The sequence below is a fragment of the Gekko japonicus genome, unplaced genomic scaffold, assembly GCF_001447785.1.
Source record: "Gekko japonicus isolate JY-2015 unplaced genomic scaffold, Gekko_japonicus_V1.1 scaffold3151, whole genome shotgun sequence".
NCBI classification, from domain to species: Eukaryota; Metazoa; Chordata; class Lepidosauria; order Squamata; family Gekkonidae; genus Gekko; species Gekko japonicus.
The window spans coordinates 32411-43528 of NW_015168750.1; the positions used below are offsets into that span (position 1 = coordinate 32411).

At 47.0% G+C, this 11118-nt stretch overlaps 2 protein-coding genes across 2 annotated transcripts in view; both read left to right on the forward strand.

Moving 5' to 3' along the window:
- The first annotated feature begins 1829 nt into the window (after positions 1–1829).
- LOC107114199 (interferon-inducible GTPase 5-like) lies at positions 1830–3014 on the forward strand. The gene has a single exon (XM_015415638.1). The coding sequence runs from the start codon at positions 1830–1832 to the stop codon at positions 3012–3014; it is 1185 nt and encodes a 394-aa protein (XP_015271124.1).
- A 7321-nt stretch (positions 3015–10335) lies between these two features.
- Positions 10336–11118, forward strand: part of LOC107114203 (interferon-inducible GTPase 5-like) — a 9098-nt gene continuing 8315 nt past the window's right edge. Inside the window, exon 1 of the mRNA XM_015415641.1 lies at positions 10336–10426. The gene's annotated coding sequence lies outside the window, so the exon portion shown is untranslated. The remainder of the gene's footprint in view (positions 10427–11118) is intronic.

Consider the following 11118-nt stretch of genomic DNA (forward strand, 5'->3'; position numbering starts at 1 on the left):
TCCTTTCTGTCTCCTGCTTAGCTGTTTTGCAGACGTCCTGCTTGTTTTTGTTCCTCTCCCAGCAGTTATGTTAGACAGTTAAGTTTCTCTGACTTCTATGTTCTATAATAGTTTTATTCTTCTTTACAGTCAGTGCTGCACTTGCTTTGCTTATTTAAACTCTGCCAAGAGATGCTTTAGGAACTACCCCAATCTCTATGGTAAAAAAAAAAAAACCCACCACAAACACAAACCTGCAGCAGTTCCTCCCACACGTATTTTTTCTCCTGCTCTTCAAATTATTGAGTGAGGGGGATTGAAGGGAAGGCATTTGCCCTCTCCAAGCATGCAAATGGCAACCCTTATTCAAGGCAGGAATCCCAACATTACCTTTCCTAGTGCTTAGCAAGTGTTCTTAAAAAACAGGTAGCGAGTACGGTAGGGCTTTTGCCCAGCAGAGATTCTGAATGGCCACTGGAGATCTGATTGTCTGTTCAGATTGAAAACAAAACAAAACAAAACCCACCAAAAACCCACAAAACATTGCTTAGGCTACAGCTGCTACCACGGCTCAGTGGTATTCACTGTGTAACTGAAGGTACTGCAAGAAAATATGTTAAACTACTACAGTGATTTAAAACACCATCCTGTTAAGCAGAGCTTCTGCCTGAAATATTGAATTAGCATTATGTATAACCTCACTCCCTGACATTTGTAGTTGGCTCTGCCTCCTGAGGCAGCCATTTTGTGGTTTGGTTCACTGGTTGTGACAAAATTATGTGACAAAGTCAACAAGCTCCTTACAGGACTTTGGAGTAAACACTGACATGGCTGATATGGGCTACTTTTACATGGAGGTGTTTTGCCATCATAGCTTCGAAACTGAACACTGTCTTGGGGGCTTCCAAAGGATATTGCAAGCTAATTGTACTTTTACAAGTTTTCCCCATCTTCAATACGTTCATCCCCAAATCATCTGACAAAACAATTCCCAGTACACATCTGCTTTAACAAGACCTGGGGCAGGCCTGGAAACAATATAAAGCACTTAATTCCAAAGGCTGAATTTAGATGATTTGTTTGATGCCAGTGTTCCATAGTCTGCGCTGAAGCAGACACCTGGTCATGGGGGGAAAATGGTCTTCTGAATTTGCCTTTAGCTGGTCAGGGTCATACTCAAGTCATGTGGGGATAGGGAAACCAATGGAACACCATGTTGGGCCTATACTTTTAGATGCCTGATGTAATAGCCAATATAGGTTTGCCAACTACCAGGAGACCAGGAGATGGAGGGAGGGGGGCATGGCAGGTTGCTGTTGCTGATGGTGTGACATCACTTCTGAGGAAAACCCTTAAGTGACATCATGCTTCTCTAGGAATCCTTGAGAATTCTATGGTAAAACCATAGTTTCAGAAATTACTAAAGAAGACTGACATTACTTCCAGGATTCTCCCTGGAAGCAATGCCATCTCAATGGCCCAATGTCCTTAAAAAAAAATTAATAATAATAACCTCCTGCCTGCACTTCAAAAAGCAGGAGAAAATGGGAGGGGGGGCTGGGGAGTCCCCCACTCTGACTAGGGGCATGTATGCCTTAAGCCAAATAGAACCAAAACCCTGAATTTTTAAAAATTCCCATATCCCCTCCGCCATCATAAAAACCAAATGCATCCAGTACAAATCTAGTTTTTTGCCCATGGAAGAATGGTGTAAATAAATCAGTTTGCCTACAAAAGTAAATATGCAATGTCAAAAAACAAATGCTGTTTGTACACCCTGTAGCATGAAGTAACAATCCTCATACTTTCTGTTTTTATTCAGATCAACTGACCTGTCCAGAGGACCAGTTATGGCTGCCAATTCAAAAGGATTAACAGAAAAAGATCTTGCTGAGCTGAAGTCCCGTTTGGAACAAGAAAGTCTCCAAAACGTCTTAGCCGATACTGATCAAGAATTAAAACTATTAGAGAACACAACACTTCACATTGCTGTCACAGGGAATACGGGAGCTGGTAAATCATCCTTTGTGAATGCCTTTCGGAACATCTCAGATCATAAACTAGGTGCAGCTAAAACCGATGTGGAACAGACAACTATGAAGCCAGAGAAATATCCGAATGATATATTTCCAGAAATAACGTTATGGGATCTACCAGGGATTGGGACACGTGAATTTAAAGCAAATAAATACTTAGAGTCCGTGAATTTTAGCAGGTACGATTTCTTCATCATCGTCTCTGCAATACGCTTCACTGTGAATGATACAATGCTGGCCTTAGAAATTAAGAAGATGAATAAGCGGTTTTACTTTGTTCGCACCAAAGTGGATCAGGATATGGATAATGAGAGAAGGAAGCCAAACTTCAGTGAGACACAAACCTTGGAAAAGATAAGAAATGACTGCATTTCCAATTTGAGGAAAGACGGAATTGTCAGTCCAAAGGTTTTTCTCATATCCAGATGGCATTTGACTATGTATGATTTCCCTAAACTCCACAAGACCCTAGCAGATGACCTGAATGTTCTTAAGAGACCTCTTCTAATCATGGCGATGCCAGCTTTCTCAAGAGAACACCTGCAAGAGAAAAAGGCTGAGATGGAAAAGCTAATCTGGAAAAAAGCTCTTAAGTCTTGTGGTGTTGGGGCGATCTTTGTGCCTGGTCTCTCTGTTGCTTACGACGTTCACCTCTTAGTATCATCCATGAAAGAGATCTGCAGGGCTTTTGGCCTGGATGAAGCTTCCCTCTGTAATCTCGCAGAACGGATTCGCAAACCAGTGGACGTGCTGAAATCTGCGGTCAAGAAGACTCCGATGGCTAGCCAGATTGATTCGAAATTTGTGCGGTCTCTCGCAACCAAGTTCCTGGCGGTCGGCTCCGCAATGGTGGTGGAAGAGCTTGCACGCTGCATTCCAGTTTTAGGCTCTCTAGTTGGTGGAGCTACTTCTTTTGCCACCACACGTTACGTGCTGAAGAGCTTCCTAGAAGATGCCATGGAAGATGCCCAGAGTGTTCTGGCAAAAGCTACTGAGTAAAGATCCTGCCAATCTTCATCTCCGTGAGGCTTGCAGAGAAGATATCAGTTTTTAAATAGAACATAACACCCTTTATCTCCCTCTCCTAAAGTCCTACCCAGCCTTGTTAAACTCTTGAGCAGGGCTGTCAGATCTGATCTGAGCCAGAAAGTACTCTTGTAGCTTTAAAGAAAGTAAATTGTCATTAGGTTCTGAATCTCACTCTACTACAGCAACTTTTGTGGATATGCAACCCTTGTAGGTTCCCAGAGTCCTCTCAAAAACCCTCTTTGTCCACTCAGAGCCACTTTGGTGTAGTGGTTAAGTGTGCGGACTCTAATCTGGGAGAACCGGGTTTGATTCCCCACTCCTCCACTTGCACCTGGCTGGATGACCTTGGGCAAGCCATAGTTCTGATAAGAGCTGTTCTTGAAAAAAGAGCAGTTTCTGTCAAGAGCTCTCTCAGCCCCACCTACCTCACAGGGTGTCTGTTGTGGGAAGGGGAAGGGGAAGGAGTTTGTAAGCTGCTCTGAGACACCTTTGGGTTGTGAAAGCCGGGGTATAAATCCAATCTCTTCTCTTCTCTTCTTCTTCTTCATTCAGAAAAGTACAGATTTTGTTTGTGTGAAAAAACCACAGGGGTCTAAACTTCATGATTAGCTGTAGTCCTGTTTCTAGGATATTCTTTTTGAAGCGCATTAACAATATTACAATCTGAGGAGGTTTTAATCAGTTGCTACTGCTGTTTTAGTTTGTTTTTGAATTTTTTGTGAGGTTAAACAGTGACTGCAATGCCAAGAGAAGTCTGCAGGTTCCTGTTGCATCAGAAATGATTATTCTTGGCAGCCCGATTGTAGAGAATGTCGTCCCACATATAAGGGAGACCCTAGAATGGTTTGGCAGCAGAATCATGCATTACGGGAGTCCCCTTCCAAAGACTCCCAGATCTCCGCAAGGCATTGATGGTTGCTGAGACAGCCAAAGGTCCCCTGGGCAGAGGTTAGTTCTTGCATTTCTCTCCAATGAGATGACCAATTGTCCAATCCCACAGCTATCAATCCAATATACGTTTGAAGCAAAGTAATATTTATTGAAGCTATGATGAACCTGGAACAAGTGCACTGTTTAGAATAACCACAACAGTCAGGGCAAGGATAATAAAGCAATTTCATAAAAGCAATAACCAATGGACATGGTTCCCGCTCAAGCGGTTAGGCTGTCAAACTCGCGTCTAAAGCCTGAGAAACAACGGCTTTCTAAATGATAAACAAATATGTTCTTCTCACACTCTAGTTCATTATAGACTAAGCGAAGCCGACTCTCCACCACCTGTGACCTTGCTGATTACGATAGTTCAAAGCAGCATTAGCATACAGTGAAAGGAATGCATGAGACATGATACAGGAGATGAAATAGCGTGTTCTGCACAGAACCTGGGGGGGGGGGAAGGGGGCCTGAGGACAAAGCATTTCAGGTACACACAGATCTCTTTGGCAGCTCGCTGACACCAATGCATTCAATGACAAGAAGAGCTCCAACTTACATATTGTTCTGGGCGGATGGAAGACATGACAGAGAATGGGGGGGGTTCTAGTACTCTGGGTACAAAGCTTCTCTTTGTGCTTCCATGGCACCCCTAACCATTGGAAATATAGGAGAAGTCCAGGAGGAAGGCGGGTGGGTCCAGCCTTTACTTTGTAGGGTTCACCTGCCTTGAGGAGGCTTTGCTGTGTCATGAGGCCTCCAGTAGCCTTCCCCCCACCCTGTCCTTCCATCCTCATTAGTCTGACAGCTGAGAAGCCCACAAGTCTGATGGAAGATCCTGTCTTGTCAAGTTTTCTGGATCCTTGTATAGGTAGCTTTGAGACTGCTTTGCTGTGCTAGGGAACCGAGCTTTAACTAGAAGGGCAGGAGGGTTGTAGGGTGGCAACAAGTATTTAGAGTGGCTAATGGCCATTAAGCTTTCTCACCTCTTTGTAACCTTTGCCTGTGTGCCTCATACACTCATCTTTCTGGGCTTCTGTACTCGTGTATCATGAGGTTGCGTTTGTAGTGTCTTGTACTAGAGTGTCTTCCAATAAATCGTTTTGATTCATCTCAGTAAGACCTTGGAGTCTATGTCTTCCTACAGACAGGTTTGTGCCCACCGGGGTAGTAGCAGAGGCCTCTTGCTTTAAGAGAGAGCCAGTTTGGTGTAGTGGTTAAGAAGGTGAACTCTAATCTGGAAGAAACGGGTTTGATTCCCCACTCCTCCACATGCAGCAGCTGATGTGACCTTGGGTCAATCCTAAATTCTCTCAGAGCTGTTCTCTCAAGGGCAGTCCTTGAAAGAGCTCTCTCAGCCCCAACCACCTCACACGATGTCTGTTGTGGGGAGGGGAAGGAAAGGAGATTGTAAACTGCTCTGAGACTCTCAGACTGTGGTCACACACCCTAAATAATCCACTTTCAATCCACTTTCAATCCACTTTCCAACTGGATTTTACTGTGTGAACTGGCAAAATCTGATTTGAAAGTGCACTGAGAGTGGATGGAAAGTGGATTATACAGTGCGTGTGATCGCAGCCTGATTGAAGGGTAGGTTATAAATCCAATCTCCTCCTCCTCTTCCTCCTCCTTCATGACCAGATTAACAATAATGAATGTGCTGGTGTCATGGTTTGGTGCCCAAGGCTGAGCAGTTTGTCAGACATGACATCCCTTCCAGGGATCTGTCCCTCCCCCAGCACACCCTCCTTTCCTTCTGCCCCCTTCCGGCCTGGAGTAGGGTAGAATCTTTACTAGCTTCCACCACTCTGGTTGTAGGGCTTTACTAGAGAGGAGAAAATGTCTCCTTTCAGAGGTAGAGTCTGTGACAATATACTGTGCTGAGGTCCTAACCCTGCCCTCCCCAGGCTCTTCCCCCCAAAAAATCTCCAGTAATTGGCAACCCTGAAGGTAAACAGGAGAAAATTTACAAGAATGGGCAGGGAATTTCTTCAGGGCACATCTCACAAAAGAAGAACCAAGAGGAGGGCGGAGCTTGCGATGCATGGCAGGCGCGTAGGAAAAGAGCTCCTGACCCCAGCCACCACAAGACGACTTAAAATCAACAACTTGAGGCTAAATGCCCAAAAAACGCTCCCTCAAATCAATGAGAGCATCGGGAGAAGACACTAAAAATATCGCCAGGACTCTAGCAGACTTTTCCCCCCAGGAAACTTCACTAAAAGCTGCGGCCTGCATGCTTTTGAACGACCCCAAGATGGTGCCGGTTCGACCAAATACTGATGCTATGCCGGTATCCCCGCCACGAACCGAAGAAGCGCTCACAAAAAACAACTTCCGTCCCTTCTAAATGACATGACCTCCTTAGTTAACGAAGCTCCCGGTGACCTGGCAACGCCGCTGGTTGCCGGGGGCTGCTTTGCCGCCCTGAGGAAGCTGGGCAGCAACAACCATGACCATGCCTTACGTTGTGACGTGGGCAGGGGGCAGAGCCGGCTTAGATAAACTGCCAGGCTCCGCTCCCGCCAGATGACACTTGTTCCGACGTGCTCGAGCTGGTAACAGCTTGGAGCACAGGGAGCGAAGGCCAGGGCCTCTGCCGAGGGCCTGGGAAGTGGCGAGCCGAATCGGCAGCCAGGGCAAGAGGCTGCGGTGGCAGCCAAAACATCGGTACCACAGCACCGGCTGGAGCATTGCACGGTGGAAGCCGGGGCAGAGGCTGCGGCGCTAGCCACAGCATCGGAGCTGCAGCACAGGCCGGAGCATCGGACCTCAGTGGCGGCCAGGATGGAGGCCAAAACGTTGCTGGGCGGCCCTGACTCGGCCTGATTGCGGCGGTGCGGTGGCTCGATGGGCTTGCAGAGAGAGGGCCTCTGCGGTTGGGCCCGGGAAGCGGATGTCCAAGTTGGCAGCTGGTGCGACGGGCTGCAGTGGCAGGCAGATCATTGGAGCCATGGTGGCGGCTGGGCAGTGAGCAGCGGCGGTGGCCAGAATATCGGGCCTCATCTGCAACTGGAATATTGGGGCCATGGCGGCGGCCTAATCCACAGACTGTCGCTGCGCCTCACTGTTTAAAATAAGAAACATAAACACATAAAATGTGCCCCCTTTTTAGGTTGGGGGAACATTAGTGGGCCTGGGGTGTGGGTGGCTGCAGTTGGTGAGGCTGCTTAGTGCCACCCCCATGAGTTGCCCCCACACTATCGCCCCCCCCCGCCCTGTACTTATTTGTAGTGGCAGGGGGTTAGGGGATATTTAGTTATTCGGCCACCCACTCCTGCCTGTGGACATTTGGGGAGTTTGAGTGTGTGTGTGGGTTATGATATAGGCCTTGAGAAGGCCAGCCCCCTGTACACCGGCATTCTGTGTGGGGGTGCCTCTTGGAGGAAGTTAGTGGGTTTAAAATGTAATATTATTAAATAATATTTTAGATAATTAAAATGAGTGATAGAGGGTGATGGTGAGGTAATTACCCTACCCCTTTTTCTGGCTTACATAAGGTTGGAGGCCAATTTCTCCAGGCAGCCATTTTAGAGGAATTAATTTGGCGGCCATTTTGGTTGGTGCAGCAGTGACCATTTTTATAAGGACTCCAGTGGCCCTTTTGGGTATGACAGAGGCTGGCAGTTTGAATTAAATAACAAAAACACATAACAGGTACCCAGTCCCTCACCCATTTGACCGGAATGGTGAAGCCCCACTGTAGCTAGGTGGCCTTAAATATTTGAGTGGGTGAGGTGGGGCAGTGCAGTCATTAAGAACTGCACACTGGTAGTCAAATATGGTGGTATGTTATTATTGTGGCCATTTTAGGTGGTTAGGGGATGTGTCTCAGTGAGATATCAGCTGCTTGGCATGCAGAGGGTCCCAGGTTCAATCTGCAGCATTTTAGTTGAGGATTTGGCAGTGGGTGATATGAAAGACCTGCAGAGCCTATGCCAGTCTGAGTAAACAATACTCAATTCAGCAAGCTTGAAAGCGTAGAATGCTATTGAGGTGGCTATTCCTTCATTAAAATAAATAAAGATAAATATATAAAATGGTTTACCTACTTAATGCGGAAAAGCCTTATTTATATTTGAGACTGTACACAAGGACCTATATTCCATAGCATTTTGACATGGTACTATACAGAGAAAATATTATAAATTTCCAGTTTTTCAGATTTTAATATTTGGCCCTAAAGTAAAGGGATGTATTTCTGGTGGTGATTAGGAGCAGCGACTCTAATCTGGGGAACCAGGTTGGATTCCACATTCCTCCACATGAGGACAGCTGGGTGACCTTGGGCCAGTCACAGTTCTCTTGGAGCTGTGCTCTCAAGAGTTTCTCTCAGAACTCTCTCAGCCCCACATACCTCGCGGGGTGTCTTTTGTGGGGAGAATAGGGGAACGAGATTGTAGGCCACTCTGAGTGAAGAGCGGGGTAAAAATCTGGTCTCTTCTTCTCGGAATACTATCGAAGCCTTTAATGGTAGCTAATTGTAACACTTGAATAGGCACAGAATTTGAGGTGTGGGAGTGCAGACAATGAGAATAGCTACTTAAAACTGGGTAGCTCAATTGAGCACTTAGAGTGTAGGGGTGAAACCAAGTATAAACCAAATGAAAAACAACTGAACCTCTAATGGTTTCCTTCTATGGAGGAATCCTTATCAGCAACATGTGACTTTGTCAGAGTGAAGGCACGCTGAGTTTGCAAATTGGGTTAATTTCTGTCATGTGTTGGGATTCATAATATCTATTGCAATACGTCATTAGTACCTTATGTTTTCTGTTTTAGCAGGGATAAGGTGTGACTCCAATCTGATGCTGTGATCTGGGAATCTGACAGCTGGCATGTCGTTACATGTCATTGGTTTGGTTCCAAGGAGCATTCTTCACAGGTTTAATAGCGCTTTTCTTTAAGGGGAAGTCCAATGAGTGGCCAGGGCCTAGATGAGTGGTGTTGGTTACAATAGGCTGTGGGAGGTACCGGCTGGCAGATGGCTTCCAGGGAGGTTCCAGTGGGGCAAGGGTCAAGCAGGATCAGAGTATAAGCAAGGAGGCTGAAGTTGGTTCCTTATTCGCACTTCCTTATTCATTCCTTATCCGTAACTTATTCAAGTAGTCATTCAGAAACTCTAAGGAGAGAGTTGGAAAGCTCCGAACCCCAAAATAAGAACTGGACCACCACATACCATATACCCCCACATTCACAGGACTCTCCCCTTCGAGGGGACATACACTGTATCGTGGTCCAAAGCACGGTTCTGGTGCCAGCTGCTCCAAAGTGCAGTGCCCCTAGGACAATCACACAAGCAGACACTGACTGGAGCCAGGCTGCCCCCCCCCCCAATAATCTCTGGACCACCCCAAATGACACATCCCCACGCTCTGGGGACTGGGCCCTGCAAGGTGACATATAGTAACGGCCGGTCCAAACACCGGTTCTGACGCCACCAGCTTCATTTCGCAGGGCTTCCCCAAGGCCTGTATTTCAAAGGACATTTGAATAAGGAAGTGCCCCCTGCACCCAAAATGAGGTTTGGACCCCCACATTTTTTATTATTTTGGGGTGCAGCCTGTGTGGGGGGTCCAAACCTCATTTTGTGTGTACATGCATGCATAGTGGGCTTGCCTTGCTCTCCGGTCCGTGGCTTCCCTCCGGCATCTGATCATGCTGGGGAGGAACTGCACGGCGGCTGGGGGGATCTGTCTGATCCCGCAGCCGTGCTTCTCTTTTGATGTGGCTCTAAAAAGCCGCACTTCAGCCGTGCCTTTCCCCCTAGTGTGACCGGGGGCCAGAGAATGGCATTAGAATTTTTAAAGATACATTCCCTGAATACAGCATGGGGCCAGCTTCAGGGCCTCCTGAATTCCCCCCCCCAGACCCCCTCCAATCAGGGGCCCTGACCTTCGATCTCTCTGCTCCCACATCTCTCCAGTCTTACTTTGTCTCCCTTCATTCCTGTCTTTTGCACTTTTTCTATGTTGTGCAGGCAGGCAAACCTACTGTCAGGTCTTGAGGAAACAGGGTCAACTTTGAAAGCCATGTACTACTTTTCACTATTGTAGCTGGCGGTCAGGGAGAATGGGGTTTTTTGAGGGGGGGCCCTGTAATATCTTACCTCGTTTACTATTTTTGCCTTTCTCGAAAGCCCGTTCTTTCTTTGAAATCTTATCAACAGCAATAAATATTTGCATTGGGAACAGCGACTAGAAAATGAAAGCTGTGGCCAGAGGGAACTCATGTTACATCCTGGAAAAATCCTGCCGTATTGCTGGGTCAACCATACCAGAGGGCTGAGCGGGAGTCTCAGAATAAGAAATGCTTTCTCTTTCACTGGAGCCCCTTATCAGGTAATGCATAAAAGAGGGAGCTTCAGGAAGCTGGGGAGGAGAAGACGTTTCACAAAAGAACTGGTGGCTACTCCAGCTTCTCCAAACAACCCTTGTCCACAAGTGGTAAGCAGATCTCTCTCGATATCGGACTTCTTTATAGATTTTGCTGTGTGTTTGCAGCAGCTGCTTCTGGTGCTGATTTTCAAGATACTTATTTCACCAAAAGAACAGGGGGGAGCCAGGCTTTTCCACGCACGTTGGAAGTTGGTGGGAGAGAAGGGCGATAGTTAAACAGAGGTACCGTTTCGTATTTGAGTCAGGGCGTAGGGATGCCAGCCTGCAGGTGGGACCTGGGGATTCCCTGGAATTGCAGCTCATCTCCAGACTACAGAGATCAGTTCTCCCGGAGACAATGGATGCTTTGGAGGGTGGACTCTATGGCACTGTACCCCACTGAGGTCCCTGTCCTCCCCAGGCTCCACCCCCAAATCTCCAGGAGTTTTCTAACCTGGAGCTGGCAACCCTAACCCCCCCCCCCAAATCCCCTGCTGGTGGCCAGGAGAGGAACTGAGAACTCTAGTCAGGGGACAGGAGGCAGCAAAATTCATAACTGGGCTGAAAAGCATGCTCAGTGGCAAGAAAATGTGTATTTGAAGAGCTTTCATCGTTGCTTATTTACCTTGCAATGATTACAGCAAGGCTGTCTTTACAGATTAAAAAGCAGCAGCCTTTTAAAAATAGATATGCTTTTAGAAGGGACAAGTGGGAACCCGTGAGGACTTGTGGGAGGCATCTCACCCCCCCCCCAATTTCCT

Excerpts from the sequence above, each read along its gene's own strand:
- LOC107114199 (XM_015415638.1), top strand. The coding sequence starts at position 1,830 with ATGGCTGCCAATTCAAAAGGATTAACAGAAAAAGATCTTGCTGAGCTG.